The sequence below is a fragment of the Dipodomys spectabilis genome, unplaced genomic scaffold (assembly GCF_019054845.1).
Source record: "Dipodomys spectabilis isolate Male_0828 unplaced genomic scaffold, ASM1905484v1 ptg000128l, whole genome shotgun sequence".
Lineage (NCBI taxonomy): Eukaryota > Metazoa > Chordata > Mammalia > Rodentia > Heteromyidae > Dipodomys > Dipodomys spectabilis.
Genome location: NW_024870805.1, coordinates 333,757 through 360,112, shown reverse-complemented (window position 1 = coordinate 360,112; position 26,356 = coordinate 333,757). Strand labels below are relative to the sequence as shown.

The 26,356-nt window shown below is 54.9% G+C and overlaps 1 protein-coding gene across 1 annotated transcript in view; it reads right to left on the bottom strand.

The window, feature by feature from the left end:
• Dlgap2 (DLG associated protein 2) overlaps positions 1-26,356 on the bottom strand; it is a 506,330-nt gene that overhangs the window by 476,536 nt on the left and 3,438 nt on the right. Inside the window, 1 exon segment of the mRNA XM_042689885.1 lies at positions 10,637-10,719. Within this exon segment, the coding sequence (XP_042545819.1) occupies positions 10,637-10,719 (83 nt within the window).

The following is a 26,356-nucleotide window of genomic DNA, read 5'->3' as shown; positions in this document are numbered from 1 at the left end:
CAGACACAGTGCCATGGATCCCAGTCTATACACACACAGAGCAGACAGACACAGTGCCACAGCTCCCAGTCTATACACACAGCAGACAGGCACAGTGCCACAGCTCCCAGTCTATACACACAGAGCAGACAGGCACAGTGCCACAGCTCCCAGTCTATACACACAGAGCAGACAGGCACAGTGCCACAGCTCCCAGTCTATACACACAGAGCAGACAGGCACAGTGCCATGGCTCCCAGTCTATACACACAGCAGACAGACACAGTGCCACAGCTCCCAGTCTATACACACAGCAGACAGGCACAGTGCCACAGCTCCCAGTCTATACACAGAGCGGACAGACACAGTGCCACAGCTCCCAGTCTATACACACAGCAGACAGGCACAGTGCCACAGCTCCCAGTCTATACACACAGAGCAGACAGGCACAGTGCCACAGCTCCCAGTCTATACACACAGAGCAGACAGGCACAGTGCCACAGCTCCCAGTCTTCCAGGCCTGTGGGACATTCTAGCTCAATCCAGCACTTGGAAAGGGTGGTGTTGACCCTATTCTGCCTCCTGTGGAGGCTCTGTAGAAAGCCTGGCAGGTGAGAACCATGGTCAGTCCTCCCTCTCTGGTCAGTGCTGTTTGTTGAAGTTCTGTGAGGAAGCTGATTGGATGTCTTCACAGCCTGTTCCCTGGAACTGCAGATATCCACTGAAATGTCCGTCTCCCTCCCCACCACCAGGCTGCTGAGAGCCAGGAAGACCCCAGTGTCAGGGCTCTGGTGGCGGGCTGCTGTGAGTCACAGGGCACAGACTCCCCCCAAGTCCTTAGAATCGCGCAGGCACCCCAGCCAGCCCTGCGGCCAGAGCCTTGGGCAGAGGGAGAGCTCAGGGCCCCCCAAGCATCACCCTCCCCTTCTGTTCACTAGATTGTGCTGTTTTCATGAGCGCCTATTCGTCCTGCAGGGAGTTTGACTGTAATAGTTCTACACATTAGTTCAATGTCCCAGGATTAGATTTTCCCTCTTTCCCTCTTCCTCTTTTCCTTCTCCCTCCTTCTTAAAGCAATGTGAACAAACTACACCTTTAGCCAGCCTCCTCCTCCCTCCTTCATACACACACATCAGCCTTGCTCTTCCTCTCCTTCTGCCCTCCCCTGTCCACTGGTGTCGGCTCTCAAGGGGAACTTTGCACACTTCTCCTTCGTTTGAGTTCGGTGTCTATTAACTGCACAAAGGGGTTTCCTGATGGTATCTCTCACATGCAGATATTATATTTGAGGCTGAGCAGCCTCTTCTTTTGCTCTTCTTTCCACAGTCCTTTTCCCCACTTTGCTTAACAGCTCTCAGTGAGTTTGCCATCTTCATCCATCAACAGAATGCATTTCAACCTCACCTTTTCTAATTCATATATTTGTCACTGATGACTGCCATATCCCAGGACCGCTGCCGGGAGCCCCTGGGGTCTGCACGCAAGGCCCCACCCCCTGCCGTACACCCAGCCACATGCAGTGTCCTGTCTGCCGTGTCAGGACCAGCCCGCACCAGCCTGCAGCACCTTCAGCAGCAAGTGTCACCGGTGGGCTGGTGTGCTGGGCAGAGCCCTGGTTGTCACAACTCCCACCCTGATTCTTAGCATGCTCCTAACTTCCTAGACACGGTCGTTTAAAAATGCTCCCTGCTCTTACTCTGAACGTGTGCATTCTTCTATTCTTGTTCTCACATCGCAGGTACAAACACATGGATTATGCTCTTATTTGACAAATCTGGTTGTTACAGAACACAAAGCAGTGTTGGCAGCACCATTCACTTGCTTCTGGGACATGTAACTGTCCCTCTCTTTAGAAGATAATGTCTGTTTGATCTGACCCCAAAATCACAGAAGCCATTTTGGCTGCCAACCGCGGCTACCTTCCTTGGTGTGCATCTGACCTCTGGCAGGCCTCAACGGTTTCATTATTTTAAAAGCCCATCTTGGAGCCACTTTCCCATAATTAATTATGCTTTTCCCTCCAGCATACTTCGGCAGCAGACTCCAGGCTTTGTGTGCATAACTATTCAATTCTGCTCAGTTTAACTCACCCACTGCCCTTCTCATATGCCGGGCATTGCAGGTTACCTAAATTTTAAGCACTTCCTGGGCCTGGGGAATCCTATTTAAGCATGAGTTTTTCTTCAGCAAATATCTGAACAGCTGTTAATAAGGACTTAAAGTGGAAAGACCCTGGAACCAGCAAAGAGGGGGACTTGGGAGCGAAGCACAGAGTTGATGGTGACCTCCACATACCACGGCCTGTGTGCCACTCGTCCATTCTGGAGAGTTCTAGACTCAGGAGTTGACACTGAGAACGTCTGATACCACTCACTGAGCCCTCAACATAGTTCACAACCTCTGTGGTGCAGACAGAAGCTTCCGGCTTGAGCGGTGTGTCACGTAACAAGCGGGCAGCACCCACCAGAGCGCAGGCCTCCCATCCCCAGCCCAGGGCCTGGGACACTCCAAACTTCCCAGCTTCATCTTCTCTTGCTTTCATTATTTGTATATCACTCCTTCATATCCCTGCAAATTAACCCCAGCTCATACCTGAGGAAATGGCTGTAATAAATCAAGTGTTTCCTAGGTGATTTATGTGCCACCTCAAAACCTGTTGAGCAATGAGATTGTGCTGCTAAATAAGCAAGCCTGAGCTGGAAGATCAATCACTGTCTTTACAATGGCATAGTTTAACTCTGAATGAGGGTATTAAAACTTCCTAGTGTGCATGGCTTGCTTAAGCTTCCAAGTAGGCAAGGCCAGGCAGAGCTAGCCTGTTTACAGGTCATTCCCACCTCCACAGCTGCCCAGCCACAGCTGTCCCCCAGAGCCTGGCCCCCACCCCACAGCTGCAGCCCCCAGAGCCCGGCCCCCACCCCACAGCTGCCCACCCAGAGTCCAGCCCCCACCCCACAGCTGTACCCCCCAGAGCCCGGCCCCCACCCCACAGCTGCCCCCCCAGAGTCCAGCCCCCACCCCACAGCTGTACCCCCCAGAGCCCGGCCCCCACCCCACAGCTGCCCCCCCAGAGTCCAGCCCCCACCCCACAGCTGTACCCCCCAGAGCCCGGCCCCCACCCCACAGCTGCCCCCCCAGAGTCCAGCCCCCACCCCACAGCTGCCCCCCCAGAGCCCGGCCCCCACCCCACAGCTGCCCCCCCAGAGTCCAGCCCCCACCCCACAGCTGTACCCCCCAGAGCCCGGCCCCCACCCCACAGCTGCCCCCCCAGAGTCCAGCCCCCACCCCACAGCTGTCCCCCAGAACCCAGCCCCCACCCCACAGCTGCCCCCCCCAGAGCCCGGCCCCACCCCACAGCTGTCCCCCCAGAGCCCGCCCAGCTGCCCCCCCAGAGCCTGGCCCCACCCCACAGCTGCACCCCCCCAGAGCCCGGCCCCCACCCCACAGCTGCACCCCAGAGCCCGGCCCCCACCCCACAGCTGCACTCCCCAGAGCCCGGCCCCCACCCCACAGCTGTACCCCCCAGAGCCAAGCCCCCACCCCACAGCTGCCCCCCCAGAGCCAAGCCCCCACCCCACAGCTGCACCCCCCAGAGCCAAGCCCCCACCCCACAGCTGCACCCCCCAGAGCCAAGCCCCCACCCCACAGCTGCAACCCCCAGAGCCCAGCCCCCACCCCACAGCTGTACCCCCCCAGAGCCCGGCCCCCACCCCACAGCTGCACCCCCCAGAGCCAAGCCCCCACCCCACAGCTGCACCCCCCCAGAGCCCAGCCCCCACCCCACAGCTGCCCCCCCAGAACCCGGCCCCCACCCCACAGCTGTCCCCCAGAACCCAGCCCCCACCCCACAGCTGCACCCCCCAGAGCCCAGCCCCCACCCCACAGCTGAACCCCCCAGAGCCCGGCCCCCACCCCACAGCTGCACCCCCCAGAGCCCGGCCCCCATCCCACAGCTATATCCCCCCAGAACCCGGCCCCCACCCCACAGCTGTACCCCAGAGTCCGGCCCCCACCCACAGCTGCACCCCAGAGTCCGGCCAGCTGCCCCCCCCAGAGCCCAGCCCCCACCCCACAGCTGAACCCCCCAGAGCCCGGCCCCCACCCCACAGCTGAACCCCCCAGAGCCCGGCCCCCACCCCACAGCTGCACCCCCCAGAGCCCGGCCCCATCCCACAGCTGCATCCCCCAGAGCCCGGCCCCCACCCCACAGCTGCATCCCCCAGAGCCCGGCCCCCACCCCACAGCTGCACCCCCCAGAGCCCGGCCAGCTGCCCCCCCCAGAGCCCGGCCCCACCCCACAGCTGTCCCCCCAGAGCCCGGACAGCTGCCCCCCCAGAGCCTGGCCCCACCCCACAGCTGCAACCCCCAGAGCCCGGCCCCCACCCCACAGCTGCACCCCAGAGCCCGGCCCCCACCCCACAGCTGCACTCCCCAGAGCCCGGCCCCCACCCCACAGCTGTACCTCCCCAGAGCCAAGCCCCCACCCCACAGCTGCACCCCAGAGCCCGGCCCCCACCCCACAGCTGCACTCCCCAGAGCCCGGCCCCCACCCCACAGCTGTCCCCCAGAGCCCAGCCCCCACCCCACAGCTGCACCCCCCAGAGCCCAGCCTCCACCCCACAGCTGTACACCCCCAGAGCCTCACCCCACAGCTGTACCCCAAGAGCCCGGCCCCCACCCCACAGCTGCACCCCCCAGAGCCCGGCCCCACCCCACAGCTGCCCCCCCAGAGCCCAGCCCCATCCCACAGCTGTACCCCCCAGAGCCCGGCCCCATCCCACAGCTGTACCCCCCCAGAGCCCGGCCCTGCCCCACAGCTGTACCCCCCAGAGCCCGGCCCCACCCCACAGCTGCACCCCCCAGAGCCTGGCCCCCACCCCACAGCTGTACCCCAGAGCCCGGCCCCCACCCCACAGCTGCACCCCCCAGAGCCCGGCTCCACCCCACAGCTGTACCCCCCAGAGCCCGGCCCCATCCCACAGCTGTACCCCAGAGCCCGGCCCCACCCCACAGCTGCACCCCCCAGAGCCCGGCCCCATCCCACAGCTGTACCCCAGAGCCCGGCCCCCACCCCACAGCTGCACCCCCCAGAGCCCGGCCCCACCCCACAGCTGTACCCCCCAGAGCCCGGCCCCATCCCACAGCTGTACCCCCCCAGAGCCTGGCCCCCACCCCACAGCTGTACCCCAGAGCCCGGCCCCCACCCCACAGCTGCACCCCCCAGAGCCCGGCCCCACCCCACAGCTGCACCCCCCAGAGCCCGGCCCCATCCCACAGCTGTACCCCAGAGCCCGGCCCCCACCCCACAGCTGCACCCCCCAGAGCCCGGCCCCACCCCACAGCTGCACCCCCCAGAGCCCGGCCCCATCCCACAGCTGTACCCCAGAGCCCGGCCCCCACCCCACAGCTGCACCCCCCAGAGCCCCGCCCCCTCTCAGTGTCCCAAAACAGGACTCGTAGCACACTCTTGTCCTCATATTCCACCATCCCACCACAAGGCTCCTGTGCCAAGATGTCACTCCGTGACAATGGACGAGCACAACGGAGAGAGAGACACGGCTGGCTTTGCCTCCCCGCCCTCTCCTCTCCTACCCCCCCCCCCATCCCCAAGGGCCAGTACATCACACATAGCAAAAACAGAAGACAAACACACCACCGAGCCAAGGGTCCCACAGCCAGGGCCCAAGGCCAGCAGCAGCTGACCAGAGACGGGTCCTGTATGGCTACTCCAGCTCCACTATTGTTTGGAAGGTTTCCTGTGAATGCAATAAACTAACTTCAAATCTAACATCAAACTGTCAATTTCATATCTGATAATAATGCATTTTTACATACCAAGAATTTTTACTCTCAAAATAGTTACAAATGCTTAGTGGGTACATGGACTTTAATGTAAGTTTTTAAATAATACACTTTAAAATTTGTGATAAAGCCAGGCGCCGCTGGCTCACACCTGTAATCCTACCTACTCAGGAGGCTGAGATCTGAGGATCACGGTTCAAAGCCAGCCAGGGCAGGGAAATCCATGAGACTCTTATCTACAACAAACCACTAGAAAGCCAGAAGTGGTGCTATAGCTCAAACGGTAGAGTACTGGTCTTAAGCTGAAGAGGTGAGGGATAGTGCCCAGGCCCAGAGTTCAAGCCCCATGAACGACCAAAAAAACATTGTGATAACTCTCAAAAGCACTGAATCAGTGCATCTTCAATTCAAATAGGTTGCATTATCCCAAATATCAGTTCATCTAAATGCTGTAATAAAAGATGGGGCACTATTTCCTTAGGTAAGAACTGAAGCTGGAGGATGCAGACAAAGCAAGCAACTGCAACTTCACCACAAGTCTGCCAGGCCTGCACTCGCAAAGAGCCTGGCTGTGCAGTGCAGTGCCGAGCTCAGAGCTGCAGTGATCAGGCAGGCTGTGCAGTGCAGTGCTGAGCTCAGAGCTGCAGCGAGCAGGCTGTGCAGTGCAGTGCAGTGCTGAGCTCAGAGCTGCAGACAACAAGCCAGCTGTGCAATGCAGTGCTGAGCTCATTGCTGCAGTGAGCAGGCTGTGCAGTGCAGTGCTGAGCTCATTGCTGCAGTGAGCAGCCTGGCTGTGCAGTGCAGTGCTGAGCCCAGAGCTCCAGCGAGCAGGCTGTGCAGTGCAGTGCAGTGCTGAGCTCAGAGCTGCAGCGAGCAGGCTGTGCAGTGCAGTGCTAAGCCCAGAGCTGCAGTGAGCAGGCAGGCTGTGCAGTGCAGTGCAGTGCTGAGCTCATTGCTGCAGTGAGCAGGCAGGCTGTGCAGTGCAGTGCTGAGCTCATTGCTGCAGCGAGCAGGCAGGCTGTGCAGTGCAGTGCTGAGCTCATTGCTGCAGCGAGCAGGCAGGCTGTGCAGTGCAGTGCCGAGCTCAGAGCTGCAGCGAGCAGGCTGTGCAGTGCAGTGCTGAGCTCATTGCTGCAGCAAGCAGGCAGGCTGTGCAGTGCAGTGCTGAGCTCATTGCTGCAGTGAGCAGGCAGGCTGTGCAGTGCAGTGCTGAGCTCATTGCTGCAGTGAGCAGGCAGTGCAGTGCAGTGCTGAGCTCATTGCTGCAGTGAGCAGGCAGGCTGTGCAATGCAGTGCTGAGCTCATTGCTGCAGTGAGCAGGATGGCTGTGCAGTGCAGTGCTGAGCTCATTGCTGCAGTGAGCAGGCAGGCTGTGCAGTGCAGTGCCGAACTCATTGCTGCAGTGAGCAGGATGGCTGTGCAGTGCAGTGCAGAGCCCAGAGCTGCAGTGAGCAGTCAGGCGTGCAGTGCAGTGTAGTGCTGAGCTCATTGCTGTAGCGAGCAGGCTGTGCAGTGCAGTGCAGTGCCGAGCCCAGAGCTGCAGTGATCAGGCAGGCTGTGCAGTGCAGTGCTGAGCTCTGCCATGCTGCAGCGAGCAGGCTGTGCTGTGCAGTGCCGAGCTCAGAGCTGCAGTGAGCAGTCAGGTGTGCAGTGCAGTGTAGTGCTGCACCCCCAGCAGCATCCAGGATGTGTCCTGCTTTCAAGAGTGTAGTGTCTGTACTGAGGTCTACTGGATGGCTAGAGGGTAGGGTGAGGAGGAGAGACAGGGCTGAGGCAGCAGGGTGCCTTCCTTGTTGGCCTCAGAACACTCCATGGGGTAGCAGATTTCAGTATCAAATGCAGGGGTTCCCCAAAGAAGTTCCAAATGCACTGGTCTTTACAGAGCTCTTGGGAACTACAGAGCACCGGAATTGGGGGGGCTCGACCTGGAGCCTGTCCTGTGCCTTTACGGCCCCGAGTGCCAAGTCCTATGCTGTTAAATGCCAAGTCCTGGGGTTATCATTCAGAGGCAGTGCTTCAAGAGGCAGTGGAGGATGAGGACATTCAGTAGAAATCCACCCTTGCTGGTGTGCAAAGAGCATAAAGTGCAGACAAAGCCAGAAGCCTCGCCAGAAAGCATGCTTAGGTCCCCCTCACCCCCACAGCTCTGCAGTGGCCTAGGCCGGATGACACAGCCCCTTGTGTGCTCTGTCAAATCCAGGGCCGGTCCTGGACCGACTCAGAAGAGAAGAACCACGGCACGTTCAGCCTGGGCTGTGGACTCAGCGCCCGGAGCCTGAGTGAGGTGGTATGCTACTGCTTGGCTGCACAGGTGTCCCACCCAGAGGCACCGCTCCTGGCAGCCTGGCCAGCAGGCAAAATGCAGCACACTGCCCGAAGCAGGCCTGTCCAGGAACACACAGGCACACGCATTGTAAGGGTCACACCGTTAGCACCAACATGAGTCAGAGGAAGAGTGAGGTAAAACCTGAGTGGAAGCCAGGGCATCACAGGTTGGGCACCCTCAGCCCCAGTGTCTTCTTTCAGAGCCACACCAGCCCTCACAATTCTGCCCTCTCACTGGAGAAACACAAACTCTCCCCGACACCTCAGTTCTCCTGGGCAAACTCCCAAAGAAGCAGTGCTAAGGAATAATCAATGAATTCACTCTGCCTCTTCATCTCACTGACCAAAATTATCCTAAGTAATCAAAACAGCAGGAGACAGTAGGGATACATTTATCCTTCAAAACCCACCAGGTTTAATCTAGAAACAAGTACCAAGTTAATGTCAGTAACAAATAAACAAGTTAATGTCAGATACAGAATTTACAAAATAAGGAAAAAATAAAACAAGAAAATAAAAGTGGCCGCTCCCTGTGAAGGTGATCTGTTTTTTACTTATGGCTTACAAAAGCACATAGTATGTGGCCCACATCCTATGTTTAAGTGCACAGTTCAATGCATTAAATGTGTTCACATTACTGTAAAACCAGTGCCACCAGCCATCTGCAGAACGGTTTTCAATCTCTGATACCAAAAGCTGATCTCTTTACTCAAAAATTGTAGAAAGTATTGTATTGAATCATCAGAGCAAATGCTAATCACACTTGTGTTCCTAAGGACCTGTACAAGCCACCGAAAGGCAAGGGCAGTTGGCACCGCGTTTCCAAACAAGACTTCCTAACTACAGAGGCAGGCTGGACATGCTGGACCGAGCCCTATGGTAAATCTGAATTGCGAATGCAAACACACTACTTAGAGTTACAATTCTAACTACATACTGCTCCTTCCCCTTGACGGAATCCCTTCCTTTTCACACCCACAGCCTGAGTCTTGTAGCTTCAAGGTGCAATGTGCCATAGTCTACAGGTTATTTTAAGGGGTTACCAAGCCAAGGTCTCCAAGAGTCAATTTCAGTGGAGGGAGCCTCCTGGAGCCTGGGTCTGGCAGCCTAGATTCTTGGGGTACCAGTATCTTCCAAATTAACTTGAAGCTTCGCACATAACAAACCGTCTCAGACACAGCGGTGTGGTGCTTACAAGCCCCCTGGGGCCCTCAGGCAGGGCTGCATCACTGTTCCTGACACTTCTCAGAACCTGCCCTCTTGGTGAGCCTGGCCAGTGACTCCTTCTTCAACTGCATTAGACTCAGGATTAGCATCAGGGACTGTTGGCAGCACCCTTTGTTTCTGCACGTGTGATGTGCTTGTGTGTGTGCATGGCTAACCAAGACTTTGAGAAAATAAACAGGTTCAAGAACATCACCCATGTTGTAAATGTGCTTCTTCATTTGCAGGAAATAAGCTTTGCTTTGTAGCTGAGATGGATGGGTTCCATGGGTAGGGATGGAACATGAACCATGAGAGGGACTTTTTGAAAATAACTCTACACCCGCCATGCACTGTGTCTTTTATACTACTCATGCTTTACACTGAAATGCATGTGAGCGGACCTGCAGTGACCTTCAGCGACCACTCTGCCCAGCTGCTGGGTCACAGGGCTGTGTTACAAGTGATCTCAAAGAGTCCATCAACATCAATTTGTTTAGCTAGAAAGCAAATGAAGAAATGCCAACTAACCTCTGTTTCATACCCCACAGAAATCTCCTGCAATACATACTCGAATCTGACAGGACACAACTGACTCCAGGAGCAAGGAAGATGTAACGGGCCCTTTACAGGAGACACGCCACGCTTTCTATCTCCTCCTCAGAGGTTTCTGCCGTTGGTGAAAACACATTAGCACCTCCACACGGGGAGTAACTGAAATACAGACCGGTGACACAATGCACCACGCCTTCTGTCATCCTAATCATCATCACAACCGACACGAGCGACCCCTGAAGGTCTTCCTTTCCTCCATCCCACTTCCTGAGGGAAAACACAGTACATCGTAACCTGCAGCCACCCCATCTTCTCACAGGAGAACCCAGGCCCCACTGACACCAGAGACTGTGGGTCCAGACAGCACCTCTCCTGATGGACGGGAAAGGCTGAGTCACCTATGGAGACCAAACATACCCCACACTGGCCACCAGTGGGACTGTGTGCAGCAAGCAATATAACAAGTGAATGAAACAACGTTGAAATGAGTTATCCAGCTTTATCATGCACACAACTTCCCTTGAAAGTCCAGGACAACCATCACCTAAATCTGTTTCCTTCATCAATAAAAGCAGACCTCTGAACGCAGCTGTAACTCACTGCATAATCCAACAGTCCAGCTTTTCTTGGCTTCTTCCAATTAACATGCAAACTAGAACTAAAAACATCAACAAAGAGCAAACTATAAAATATCTAACTCAGGCATCCCATGTCTGAACTTTGTACCAATACACAACTTGACATTTCAAACCAAAGAAAGCAGGTACTTTACCTGTGTTCCTGTCTGGCAGGATGCAGCAGTGCTTCTGCAGGATGCCGGGCAGAACCTGTTTCAAAACAGATAAATAAAGCGCACTTGGTTATTATGCAGAGGGAGGTATCTCATTAACTGATGCAAAGATTCTTCTAATAAGGTACAAAGTCATCACACCCAGGACAGGCCAACAAACTAAACAATATGGACACAGGTGGCGATACACAGTTTTCATCAAAAAGGTTAATCAGGTGAGTGTGCGGCATGTGTGGCTCCTGAGACAGGCTGCCATGGGTGCTCACTCCCCCAGGGCCCTGGGAGATCTAGAAGGCCACACCCAGGGGCCACTGCAGGCAGGCAAACGGGCCCACCGATTTTCATGAGAACTTTTAAAACGGCACATGCGATTAGAGCCTGAACACGGAGCGTTACACCCGCTGTTCCTCAGGGCACCCCTCAGGGAGGAGACACCTGAGGAAGGCTGCTCCGACGTGGAAGGCGGCACCTTGCGTGACTAGCGAGGACCAAGGGAAAATGAGAGCAGATAGATTTTCAAGAAAATTCCTCAGTGGAAAGCAACTGAGGAGCTCGGGCTAGGAGCTAATCTCCCGCTGATTGAGTCTGAGGGTGACTTCATGCCCTGCCTCCTGAGCCGGGTAGAGAAACGTGAACCCTCCTCACTCGCACACACCCACGTGCACCAGTGCCACCCCCTCCACTCCCTGTGGCTGCCGACAAAGCTCACAGGCCGGAAGCCAGACCCAATCACCAGGGCCCAGGGCCCCGGAACCACCCGGCTGGACACACAGCCAGACCCAATCACCAGGGCCCCAGAACCGCCCGGCTGGACTCACAGCCAGACCCAATCACCAGGGCCCCAGAACCGCCCGGCTGGACTCACAGCCAGACCCAGTCACCAGGGCCCAGGGCCCCAGAACCGCCCCGCCCGGCTGGACTCACAACCAGACCCAGTCACCAGGGCCCCAGAACCACCCGGCTGGACTCACAGCCAGACCCAGTCACCAGGGCCCAGGGCCCCTCAGGTACCACAAAGGAAAGCACGCTTCCCTCTTAACCACACCTCCCTCTTCCATCTCCCTCCAGTTATCCTGCATTGAGGGAAGAATAGATCTCTCCTAAGTTCAACCCATCACAAGCAAGACAGACTGGTGACCTTTGACTCTGAACCTCTCAGGGACACAAAAAAGAAAGCAATGAGCAAATCAGTATTTGATAAATACCATGAAAAAATGTGTGATTAAGGCTTTGAAATCTTCCTCACTCACACCAGCTGACTGCTTGAGCGAACACTGCTGAGACCATTGCTCACAAAGTGCTAAGAGCAGGACACCCACCATCAGTAGACAGCATGGCTGTTCTTCACCAGCCAGGACGTTCCTGTCTCTCTTCCCCCCCACAGCAATGCCCGTGCCCACCCACACGGCGGGCAGACTCCAGTGTCCAGTGCATCCAAAACCGTGCACCCTCCTGGCCTGCTTGGAAAATGAAACTGCATTTCCACTAAAATCTCCTACCAAACCCACAAAACCCACAAAGTCCAGAGAGAAAAGTGCTGGCCAGCTCAGATCCCTTGTAACTGGACCCGGATCCATGCCCAGGACAGCAGGGGACATGGTTGCTGGGATAAGGCTCTCTTAGAGGAGGCCCACAGAACATGGCCACAGTGGGATTCTGTGTCCTTTCCCATTTCCCCTAGCACTGGTCCTGAGCCCCAGTGTAACAGTGGACCACCCACAAGTCCCTCTCAAGGACAGCCCTGATGTACAGAGCTGTTACTGCATGACCCCACCAAAACATGAGCCAATTTCATCCAGGGGAATGTCGAGTGGGAAAGGCTTGCACGGCTTTGGAGAAGGGAGGAACAGAGTGTCCCTGTGGACACAGCAGCCACAGGTGAGCACCACCAGCAGCCAGCTCATCCCTGTAACCCTAGCTACTCAGAAGACTGAGACCTGAAGGCTGTAGTTCAAAGCCAGTCCTAGAAGAAAAGTCTGAAACACTCCACCTCCAAATGGCCAGCAAAATTGACACACTGAAAATCTGGCTCAAGTGGTAGAGTTTCAGTTTTGAGCATAAAAGTGAGTGAAAGTATTAGGTCCAGAGTAGGAAGAAGATAAGGAATAAGGGAGGGAGGAAGACAGGGAGGGAAGAAGGGAGCAAGGACGAAAGAAGGAAAGAAGGAAGGAAGGGAGGGAGGGAGGAGGGACAAGAGAACATAGGAAAAAATACAAATCAAGAAATATTATTCACATGCAAAACTTATATAAAAAGTTAACAAGGATGGAACACTTACCACTGAATAGAATAATTTCAGCATTAACAAGGAAAAGAAGCTGGCACCTGTGGCTCAGGTGGTGATACTACAGGAGGATACGATCTGAGGATCGCAGATTGAAGCCAGCCTGAGCAAGAAGTCTGTGAGACTTCTCTCCAATGAATCACAGGAAAACCCAAGGTAGCAGTGGTGCTGTGGCTCAAGTAGTAGAGGGCCTTCCCTGAGTAAAAGGAGCCAGGGACACAGGGGCCAGAGAGCCGGGCTTGACCGCGATGGAGATCACAATGCTGCACCCTGCAAAGCTGGCTTCCTCCCCCAGTGGGGCACCCCTGCAGGGTCCCCACAGATGTGCCCTCCCCTGGACCCATGTCCTGGAGCCACATCCCCAAGGGAGGATCCGCCCAGAGCTGTGGATATCAGGAGTAATTTCCAGACACAGGTCCTGAGGACCAGCCATTCCTGCTCCAGGGCCAGCTCACTGGGTGCAGGGCCTGGACGATGGACGATGATGCTGGTGATGTCTAGTCCAGCTGCCAGCTCCCCCAGAGCACCCCAGGCTGCTGGCAAGGGGCACAACTACCCATGCAACCCCAGGTGCTTTGACAGGCCCATCAGCATCACATCCTCCTGCCAGGACAACAAATCTTCAAATACCCAAAGTAGCATTTTATTCTACCCCCAACAGGAAGCCAAAAGAAACCAAAAGAAGTCATAAACAGTCCATGGTGGAATTTGTCTTGCCTTTCCTAAAGACAGACAATTGGCTTCAAAAATGGTGCTCATATCTAATCTTGACAATTTCCTTCCAGCCATGGACCTGGGAAGACACCTGCGCTAAATCTTGAATGGAGCTGCAGCCTGTGCAAATGCTACGCACACATCACTGCCCGCGGGGGCTCTGGCTGAAGGGGAGCCAGGCAGCAGTAATGGGTTTATTCTTCCTCTCTGAAGGATTTACAGAAGGCCGCAGAGGAGAATGAAATTACCCTTCCTGCCCAAAGGCACTTTTAAAAGTTCAATTCCACTCAACCTGCCTATTCTATGAGAGCGTTTAACTGCTGGGGATAATTGGAGACATTGTGCTCTGCTTGCCAGGAGCAGCCGTGTGACACAGAACGCACTCAAAGGTCTCCAGAGTCCTCAGCAGCCGCCCAACACTGGGAGCTCAGGCATCCTCGCACTCAGGGCCAGGTCTAAGGGCCTCTGTGTGACACAAGCCCAGATGATTCTAACTGCGGATCTGTCCCCAAAGCAGACTTCAAAGTCTCCCTCCGCGATAACCCCTCCTCCCTGCAGGTGCCAGTCTGCGTGGGGTAAACAGTGGGATCAAAGAGGCTGGAATTCAGTCCAGAGGCTGGCTTCTGCCACTTCTCCATGACAGCCAGCGGTGGGCCCTGGCTGCACACACGTGAGAAAATCAACCAGAGTTCTGGGCCGGAGGTGCCTGCAGCCTTGCCTCACTCCAGCCAGAGCGCCTGCTGGGGCCCTGTCTCCACACCAAGGGCATTCTGGGAGTGGAGGCCGGGCCTAGCATAACTCTGGGTACACAAGCATAACGTGGTAAAATGTAAGAGTCCAGAGTTCAAGCCAGGAAGTGGCAGTGTCATTCCTAACTGCCTTCAATGAGCCACTGGTTCTCCGGACCTCAGCCCAGTCCTCCACACACAGGACGGATGAGCAACCTGCTGACGGAAAGGAGGAGGCGGGAATCGCGGCAGACCGTGGCCCGTCAGTCGGGGCTGCAGTGAAACCCTTTGTACAACTAATCTATGCTAGCAAAATGGTGAAACAACATTTAAAAATGTGTGGAGTTGTTCATACATGCTCCCTGTAACAACTGATGGATGGCTAGCACCCACCAGCCACCACCACTGACCCAAACCGCAACGACACACAGTAACCAAACTCCAGCTCTGCGGCACTTGTCCACACGCACCGCGTGGATAGCAAGGCCTGCTCAGGATCTTCCTCGGGGCGTCCATCCATCATCTGCACGTCTGTCCATCATCCTCACGTCTGTCCATCATCCTCACGTCCGTCCATCATCCTCACATCTGTCCATCATCCTCACATCCGTCCATCATCCTCACATCCGTCCATCATCCTCACGACTACGCCTGTCCATCATCCTCACACCTGTCCATCATCTTCACGTCTGTCCATCATCCTCACATCCATCCATCATCCTCACATCTGTCCATCATCCTCACGTCTGTCCATCATCCTCACGTCTGTCCATCATCCTCACATCCGTCCATCATCCTCATGACTACGCCTGTCCATCATCCTCACACCTGTCCATCATCTTCACGTCTGTCCATCATCCTCACATCCATCCATCATCCTCACATCTGTCCATCATCCTCACATCCATCTATCATCCTCACGCTTGTCCATCATCCCTCATCCTCATGTCCGTCCATCATCCTCACATCCGTCCATCATCCTCACATCATCCATCATCCTCACATCATCCATCATCCTCACGTCTGTCCATCATCCTCACATCCATCCATCATCCTCACATCTGTCCATCATCCTCACATCCGTCCATTATCCTCACGTCTGTCCATCATCCTCACATCCGTCCATCATCCTCACGACTACGCCTGTCCATCATCCTCACACCTGTCCATCATCTTCACGTCCGTCCATCATCCTCACATCCATCCATCATCCTTACATCTGTCCATCATCCTCACATCCATCCATCATCCTCACATCCATCCATCATCCTCACATCTGTCCATCATCCTCACGTCTGTCCATCATCCTCACGACCATCCATCATCCTCACGTCCATCATCCTCACACCCGTCCATCATCCTCACATCCGTCCATCATCCTCACATCCATCCATCATCCTCACGTCTGTCCATCATCCTCACATCCGTCCATCATCCTCACGACTACGCCTGTCCATCATCCTCACATCCGTCCATCATCCTCACGACTACGCCTGTCCATCATCCTCACATCCGTCCATCATCCTCACGACTACGCCTGTCCATCATCCTCACACCTGTCCATCATCTTCACGTCCGTCCATCATCCTCACATTCATCCATCATCCTCACATCTGTCCATCATCCTCACATCCGTCCATCATCCTCACATCTGTCCATCATCCTCACATCTGTCCATCATCCTCACGTCCGTCCATCATCCTCACATCTATCCATCTTCCTCACATCCATCTATCATCCTCACGTTTGTCCATCATCCCTCATCCTCATGTCCGTCCATCATCCTCACATCCGTCCATCATCCTCACATCATCCATCATCCACACATCATCCATCATCCTCACGTCCGTCCATCATCCTCACATCCATTCATCATCCTCACATCTGTCCATTATCCCCACGTCTGTCCATCATCCTCACGTCTGTCCATCATTTTCACACCCGTACATCATCCTCACATCCGTCCATCATCCTCACATCTGTCCATTATCCTCACATCTGTCCATCATCCTCACATCCATCATCCTCACGTCTGTCCATCATCCTCATGTCTGTCCATCATCCTCATGTCCATCCATCATCCTCATGTCTGTCCATCATCCTCACATCATCCATCATCCTCACGTCTGCCCATCATCTTCACATCTGTCCATCATCCTCATGTCTGTCCATCATCCTCACTTCTGTCCATCATCCTCACATCATTCATCATCCTCATGTCTGCCCATCATCCTCACGTCTGTCCATCATCCTCATGTCCATCATCCTCACATCCGTCCATCATCCTCACGTCTGTCCATCATCCTCACATCATCCATCATCCTCACGTCTGTCCATCATCCTCACGACTGTCCATCATCCTCACGTCCATCATCCTCACATCTGTCCATCATCCTCACATCCATCATCCTCACGTCTGTCCACCATCCTCACATCTGTCCATCATCCTCACGTCTGTCCACCATCCTCACATCTGTCCATCATCCTCACGTACGTCCATCATCCTCACATCCGTCCATCATCCTCACATCTGTCCATCATCCTCATGTCTGTCCATCATCCTCACATCATTCATCATCCTCACGTCTGTCCATTATCTTCACACCCGTCCATCATCCTCACATCCGTCCATCATCCTCACGCCCGTCCATCATCCTCACGTCTGTCCATCATCCTCATGTCCATCATCCTCACATCCGTCCATCATCCTCACGTCTGTCCATCATCCTCACATCCGTCCATCATCCTCACGTCTGTCCATCATCCTCACATCATTCATCATCCTCACGTCTGTCCATCATCTTCACACCCGTCCATCATCCTCACATCCGTCCATCATCCTCACGTCCGTCCATCATCCTCACGTCTGTCCATCATCCTCATGTCCATCATCCTCACATCCATCCATCATCCTCACGTCTGTCCATCATCCTCACATCCGTCCATCATCCTCACGTCTGTCCATCATCCTCACATCATCCATCATCCTCACGTCTGTCCATCATCCTCACACCCGTCCATCATCCTCACATCCGTCCATCATCCTCACGTCCGTCCATCATCCTCACGTCTGTCCATCATCCTCATGTCCATCATCCTCACATCCGTCCATCATCCTCACGTCTGTCCATCATCCTCACATCATCCATCATCCTCACGTCTGTCCATCATCCTCACGACTGTCCATCATCCTCACGTCCATCATCCTCACATCTGTCCATCATCCTCACATCCATCATCCTCACACCTGTCCATCATCCTCACACCTGTCCATCATCCTCACATCTGTCCATCATCCTCACGACTGTCCATCATCCTCACGTCTGTCCATCATCCTCACATCCGTCCATCATCCTCACGTCTGTCCATCATCCTCACATCATCCATCATCCTCACGTCTGTCCATCATCCTCACACCCGTCCATCATCCTCACGTCCGTCCATCATCCTCACATCATTCATCATCCTCACGTCTGTCCATCATCCTCACACCCGTCCATCATCCTCACATCTGTCCATCATCCTCACGTCCGTCCATCATCCTCACGTCTGTCCATCATCCTCACATCCGTCCATCATCCTCACGTCTGTCCATCATCCTCACGTCCATCCATCATCCTCACGTCCATCATCCTCACATCATCCATCATCCTCATGTCTGTCCATCATCCTCACGTCTGTCCATCATCCTTACGTCCATCATCCTCACATCCGTCCATCATCCTGATGCCTGTCCATCATCCTCACATCTATCCATCATCCTCACATCTGTCCATCATCCTCATGTCTGTCCATCATCCTCACATCCATACATCATCCTCACATCTGTCCATCATCCTCACGTCTGTCCATCATCCTCACACCCGTTCATCATCCTCACATCTGTCCATCATCCTCACATCCATCCATCATCCTCAGGCCTGTCGATCATTCTCACGTCGTCCATCATCTTCACATCTGTCCATCATCCTCACGTCTGTCCATCATCCTCACGTCTGTCCATCATCCTCATGTCCATTCATCATCCTCACATCCATCCATCATCCTCATGTCTGTCCATCATCATCTGTCCATCATCCTTACCTGCCCTGCTCTGGTACTGTCTTTTGAATTACTGCATAGGCCATTTGCATTTGCTTACTCTGCAGTCAGTTTTAAAATATCTGACTCCAGCCAGCCTCTGTCCAGTTCCAGACATCTAAGGGGGTGTGTCCAGAGACTGGGCATAAGAAACTTCAGTAACTGTAACCTGCTGTGCTCTGTGGCTGGCCCAGCTGCGCAATGCCCTCTGGACAGCCAGCCTGCCTCCTTGTGTTCTGCGACCCCCCAGCTCAGCCTCACGGCACACCCGGGACCGACCCTGCACCTCCCATGCACACAGCTCAACACACCCTGCTGAGGCCATGGGGGAGAACTTCCTTCAGCCTAAACCCATTCTTCTGCACCCTACACCCTGTGAACCCAGGGCTGCTTTCATCGTCCTCCCACTGCTGAGTCCCCTTCACCCCACACAGGCCCCAAAACTGTCACCCACCTGAGACCACGGATAACTTGTGCTGAGCAGGCACCACGCCGCTGGTCCTGGTGACACGCGTCTGGGAGCCTGTATTTCCCTGTCTGCCCATCTCCCTCCACCTCTCCCACCAAGTCCTGGCACTAGGATGGGTGCCCAGCACCCACCTGCCTGGTCACCCCCCAGCTCTGCATCCCAGGGGCTGCACAGGGCTGGGGTCCCCAGGACCTCAGGGATGGGTCTGCAGCAGGGCTCCGGCAGTCTGCTTTCCTCCCTCCATTCCTTCCTCTGGCCACGCCTCTCCCACCAAGCCTACCCTGCCCCTGAGAGTCCCAAGAACTCCAGAAGCCTGCCTGCTTCAGAACCAGCACTGTGGCTCTCCCCACCACAGCCCGTTTCTCCTCTGAAGCTGGGAGCAGGGACAGTGTCCCCAGATGTAGGAGCACTATGTGGCATGGTGCATGCAGGAAACACTATGTGGCATGGTGTGAGCACTGTGGCATGGTGCACACAGGAACACTACATGCATGGTGTGAGCACTGTGGCATGGTGCACGCAGGGACACTACAGGCATGGTGTGAGCACTGTGGCATGGTGCACGCAGGAACACTAGATGCATGGTGTGAGCACTGTGGCATGGTGCACGCAGGAACACTACATGTATGATGTGAGCACTGTGGTATGGTGCACACAGGAACACTACATGCATGGTGTGAGCACTGTGGCATGGTACATGCAGGGACACTACAGGCATGATGTGAGCACTGTGGCATGGTGCACACAGGAACACTACATGCATGGTGTGAGCACTGTGGCATGGTGCATGCAAGGACACCATGTGGCATGGTGTGAGCACTGTGGTATGGTGCACGCAGGGACACTACATGCATGGTGTGAGCACTGTGGCATGGTGCACGCAGGGACACTACATGCATGGTGTGAACACTGTGGCATGGTGCACGCAGGAACACTACATGCACGGTGTGAGCACTGTGGCATGGTGCACGCAGGGACACTACATGCATGGTGTGAGCACTGTGGCATGGTACATGCAGGGACACTACATGCATGGTGTGAGCACTGTGGCATGGTGCACACAGGAACACTACATCCACGGTGTGAGCACAGTGGCATGGTGCATGCAGGAATACTACATGCATGGTATGAGCACTGTGGCATGGTGCACTGAAGGGACACTACATGCAAGGTGTGAGCACTGTAGCACATAGGGACACTACATGCACGGTGTGAGCACTGTGGCATGGTGCATGCAGGGACACTACATGCACGGTGTGAGCACTGTGACATGGTGCATGCAGGAATACTACATGCATGGTGTGAGCACTGTGGCATAGTGCACGCAGGGACATTACATGCACAGTGTGAGCACTGTGGCATGGTACATGCAGGGACACTACATGCATGGTGTGAGCACTGTGGTATCGTGCACGCAAGGACACTACATGCATGGTGTGAGCACTGTGGCATGGTGCATGCAGGGACACTACATGCACAGTGTGAGCACTGTGACATGGTGCATGCAGGAACACTACATGCATGGTGTGAGCATGACATGGCATGGTGCATGCAGGAACACTACATGCATGGTGTGAGCACTGTGGCATGGTACATGCAGGGACACTACATGCACGATGTGAGCACTGTGACATGGTGCACGCAGGGACACTACATGCATGGTGTGAGCACTGTGGCATGGTACACGCAGGGACACTACATGCACGGTGTGAGCACTGTGGTATGGTGCATGCAGGGACACTACATGCATGGTGTGAGCATGACATGGCATGGTGCATGCAGGAACACTACATGCATGGTGTGAGCACTGTGGCATGGTACATACAGGGACACTACATGCATGGTGTGAGCACTGTGGCATGGTGCACACAGGGACACTACATGCACGGTGTGAGCACCGTGGTATGGTGCACGCAGGGACACTACATGCACGGTGTGAGCACTGTGGCATGGTGCATGCAGGAACACTACATGCACGGTGTGAGCACTGTGGCATGGTGCATGCAGGAACACTACATGCATGGTGTGAGCACTGTGACATGGTGCACGCAGGGACACTACATGCATGGTGTGAGCATGACATGGCATGGTACATGCAGGGACACTACATGCATGGTGTGAGCACTGTGGCACACAGGGACACTACATGCATGGTGTGAGCACTGTGGCATGGTGCACACAGGGACACTACATGCATGGTGTGAGCACTGTGGCATGGTGCACACAGGGACACTACATGCATGGTGTGAGCACTGTGGCATGGTGCACGCAGGAACACTACATGCACGGTGTGAGCACTGTGGCATGGTGCATGCAGGGACACTATGTGGCATGGTGTGAGCACTGTGGCATGGTGCACACAGAAACACTACATGCACGGTGTGAGCACAGTGGCATGGTGCACGCAGGAATACTACATGTATGATGTGAGCACTGTGGTATGGTGCACACAGGGACACTACATGCATGGTGTGAGCACTGTGGCATGGTGCACGCAGGAAGACTACATGCATGGTGTGAGCACTGTGGCATGGTGCATGCAGGGACACTATGTGGCATGGTGTGAGCACTGTGGTATCGTGCACGCAGGGACACTACATGCACGGTGTGAGCACTGTGGCATGGTACACGCAGGAATACTACATGTATGATGTGAGCACTGTGGTATGGTGCACACAGGGACACTACATGCATGGTGTGAGCACTGTGGCATGGTGCACGCAGGAACACTACATGCACGGTGTGAGCACCGTGGCATGGTGCACGCAGGGACACTACATGCATGGTGCAGGTACGACATGACATTGTACAAATGCGGGGCATGGTGCACTCAGGACACTGCTAATAACCCTGGCACACTGGATGCTTCCACATTAGCTGGCTCCTTCACTGAGCCCTCGCCTCGAGCTTTCCGATGGCTTGAAACCTGCGCACCTGCTCCACGTGCCACATGCCCTGAACCACCAGCAGGCCACAGTCTCTTCAGCACATTTCTAACAACTTAACACTGAACACTTGGGCCCTCTAGGATCATATTCTGCCGCCCCTCCCTTCTTTATGTTTAGGCAATATTTTCTGCCAATGACGACTTCCCCATCTTCTATTACTTCCACACCGGACACTGGTGGCTCACGCCTGTCATCCTAGCTACTCAGGAGGCTGAGATCCGAGGATCACAGTTCAAAGTCAGCCTGGGCAGAAAAGTCTGTAAGATTCTGATCTCCAGAAAACAGGTAGTAGCTCTGTGGCTCAAGTGGCAGACTACTTGCCTTGAGCTGAAGAGCTGAAGGACAGCACCCAGATCCAGAGTTCAAGCCCCACAACTGACCAAAAGAAGCAGAAGCAGAAGCACAACAACATGTATTAATTCTCTTGTAAGATGCTCAAATAATATAGGTATGTTGGGGCTGGTAAGAAATTATCATTCTCCAATTAAAGCCTTTGGGGGCCCAAAGGGGTTGCCAAACTCTGAACCTACACATGTTTGATGGCAAAAGTCCACATCCTTTAATTCTCAAAAACTGAAAAGTATTTATTGTATGTCCCCTTTTCCTGGAACTTCTGTTGCTCAGATGTTGGACTGACCAGACCTAATTTTTTCCACTTCCCACTTTGGCTGCCTAGTCTGTCTTTTTGTTATACTTCTACAAAGTTCCCTCTATTTCAACCCTGCAATGAAGCTCCTGCTACCTCACTGCTCTGTTTCCTGCCAGTGCTTTGTGTTCAGCAGCTGCCTTGGTTTATGAGCTTAACCCGGCCCTTCTCTCCTGAGCACCTGAGCGTGGTGGGCCCTCGTCCCCGGCACTATCCCCCGGCAATGACACTTTCCTGCTTCTTTGTTGGTTTAGTTATTTTCATGGCAGTGAATGTGGGTGTAGCTTAGCTAATATCAAGACTAAAGCATGATCACTTTACATCCAGCACCCTGAGCATGAGGTCTGACTGACATCCATAAGTACCCCGCGTGGGGGCCCGTGTGGGGGACCGTGTGGGGGCAAGGTGGCGAGGAGCCAGGGTCTCTGTGACTGAACATACTCCCCAAACACCCACAGCCACAGAACAGAGATGAGAAAGCAGTCACACATCAGAGTGGTGACAAGAATTCACCGCACAGGTGGCCTCAGGCCTTGGGGAAGGACACCGCAGCGGACAAGCCATCCATCCTGTCTCTGCAGCGCTGTGTGTTTTTATCTCTTTAAACTTTTACACTTGAAACTTTCTTGAAATGCAAGACTCTTGGGGAGCACTGCTCCCTCCTGCCTGTCCGTCTCAGTGGCTCTCACCCTGGACTCATCTTGGCCCGCTTGCCACTCTTCCTGCATGTCTCTGACAGGCTAGACTTCCTGTGGATTTTAGGACAGATAAGTGAGATGCTTTGTGATGGATGAAGCGGCATTACAGAGTTTAAAATGTTTCTTAGAGCACACAGGCCCCTGAACCACAGACACATTCTTTGTAGCATGTCAAAAACATTAATAAGCATTCATTAATTCTTCCTGACTGATTGAACTTCGAAGAAACTGCCTTGGGTGTGCTTCCTTTGAAATCTGCACCACACGCTTCTAATGAAATGAGACTTCAGAGCCTCTTCATTTTCATGATGCCTCAAGTCTCCGACCTCTGGTCTGTGAATTCTCTACCTCTTCCCACTCATTAAGGTGCTGACAGGAGGCAGAGGACTGGACCACAGGCCCACAGCCAGACAGTGGGATCAGAACTTGCATCTCTGCTCCCAGGCCAGCACCTTCCCTGTTCATTTCTGTTCTCCACCATGCACGGTGTGCCGAGACCCTCAGCAAGAGCCATCCACACTCTGACAAGGCCCTGGCTGCCTCCTGGCCCAGGCAGCAGATGTAGTGAAGCAAACTGCCTCGCCAGGCCATTGTTCCAGGCTGTGCTTCACAGCCAGCTCTGCGGTGAAATGTTCCTCTCTGGGCATTGTGGGGTGGACTAGACAGAGGCGGCCAGCACTGAGGGTCGTGTCCACAGTGAACCAGACAGAGGAGGCCAGCACTGAGGGCCGTGTCCACAGTGCACCAGAGGCAGCCAGCACTGAGGGCCGTGTCCCTGTGGAATAGACAGAGAAGGCCAGCACTGAGGGCAGTGTCCACAGTGAACCAGACAGGGGAGGCCAGCACTGAGGGCCGTGTCCCTGTGGAATAGACAGAGAAGGCCAGCACTGAGGGCCATGTCCACAGTGAACCAGACAGAGGAGGCCAGCACTGAGGGCCATGTCCACAGTAAACCAGACAGAAAAGGCCAGCACTGAGGGCCGTGTCCACAGTGAACCAGACAGAGGAGGCCAGCACTGAGGGCCGTCCACAGTGAACCAGACAGAGGAGGCCAGCACTGAGGGCCGTGTCCACAGTGAACCAGACAGGGGAGGCCAGCACTGAGGGCCGTGTCCCTGTGGAATAGACAGAGAAGGCCAGCACTGAGGGCCATGTCCACAGTGAACCAGACAGAGGAGGCCAGCACTGAGGGCCATGTCCACAGTAAACCAGACAGAAAAGGCCAGCACTGAGGGCCGTGTCCACAGTGAACCAGACAGAGGAGGCCAGCACTGAGGGCCATGTCCACAGTGAACCAGACAGAGGAGGCCAGCACTGAGGGCCGTGTCCTCAGTGAACCAGACAGAGGAGGCCAGCACTGAGGGCCGTGTCCACAGTGAACCAGACAGAAAAGGCCAGCACTGAGGGCCGTGTCCACAGTGAACCAGACAGAGGAGGCCAGCACTGAGGGCCGTGTCCACAGTGAACCAGACAGAGGAGGCCAGCACGGAGGGCCGTGTCCACAGTGAACCAGACAGAGGAGGCCAGCACTGAGGGCCGTGTCCACAGTGAACCAGACAGAGAAGGCCAGCACTGAGGGCTGTGTCCCTGTGGAATAGACGGAGGCGGTCAGCACTGAGGGCCATGTCCACAGTGAACCAGACAGAGGAGGCCAGCACTGAGGGCCGTGTCCACAGTAAACCAGACAGAAAAGGCCAGCACTGAGGGCCGTGTCCACAGTAAACCAGACACAAAAGGCCAGCACTGAGGGCCGTGTCCACAGTAAACCAAACAGAAAAGGCCAGCACTGAGGGCCGTGTCCACAGTAAACCAGACAGAAAAGGCCAGCACTGAGAGCCGTGTCCCCCTGGAATAGACAGAGAAGGCCAGCATTGAGGGCCGTGTCCCTGTGGAATAGATGGAGGAGGCCAGCACTGAGGGCCGTGTCCCTGTGGAATAGACGGAGGAGGCCAGCACTGAGGGCCTTGTCCACAGTAAACCAGACAGAGGAGGCCAGCTCTGAGGGCCGTGTCCCTGTGGACTAGATGGAGGAGGCCAGCACTGATGGGCCGTGTCCCTGTGGAATAGATGGAGGAGGCCAGCACTGAGGGCCGTGTCCCTGTGGAATAGATGGAGGAGGCCAGCACTGAGGGCCTTGTCCACAGTGGATCTGAGGAATGGCTCCAGCTACAAGGCACACAGTACCCTAAAGGGAGGGGCAGGTGGGCAGGTGAAAATCTGCTCCTGGTCCTAAGGCGCCTCGGGTCCTTTCCTGTACAAGGCACTGACCCCTGTGTGCATGACCCCAGAGTGAACAAGAGTAGCCGACACAGCCCAGGCTTCAGACCGGAGCCTGAGGAGGCATCCAGCACATAGCCTGTCCAACCCCTGGGCTTGGACCACCAAGAGCAGAGACGAGCAGGTTCTCTGAAATAGCGAGTCCTGGCATTTCCATGCACGCACACAATGTGTGTTGTCGGCCTCGCGCCCTCTGGCACTCTCCGTTACCCTCCCTCCTCCCCCCCCCCCCCCCCCCCCGTCTTGTCACAGCTTTCTCACCTCCTTTGCTGTCCGCCCCTTTCCACTGAGTCCCACCCTAAGAGCAGCGCGGCGGGTAACTAGAGATCGGCCCTACCAACGGGCCTTCCTCCCAGCCTTCTCCCAAACTGCCAGCCATGAGGAGCTGCTTGCTGGCAAACCAGGGTAAATTCCCCCGACCTCCAGCAGGAGGTCTGCCTTATTCATGGATTTATTACTTGCCTTTCTGACCAAGCACGGTAAAAAAATACTAAGTAAAAAAATGAGAAGGAATTGCCACAATATTGTAAAACTCCCAAGTACACATCCTCAGGCCTGCTGAAATCGCGGTGTGGTCTCCAGAGGGCTTTCTTGCCCCTGATTTTGTCTTCTAAAAAGCAAACCAGGTCCAAAAGCAAACTTAAGTAATAAAAGGTAATTGGAAGTTTGTTGGAAAGTGGCTTTACTTTGGTGGGAACTGCTGTGCCGTGATGTGTGGCTCCTCACTCCCGTAATACTGACCTCTGCATCCTCAGCATTTGTCAGCTTTTCCCAGTGGCATTCTCCTCCAAACCAAGTACTCACAGATCCCAAAGCCTACTATACTCAGGGCAGATATCTGAGGGTCATCAGATATTT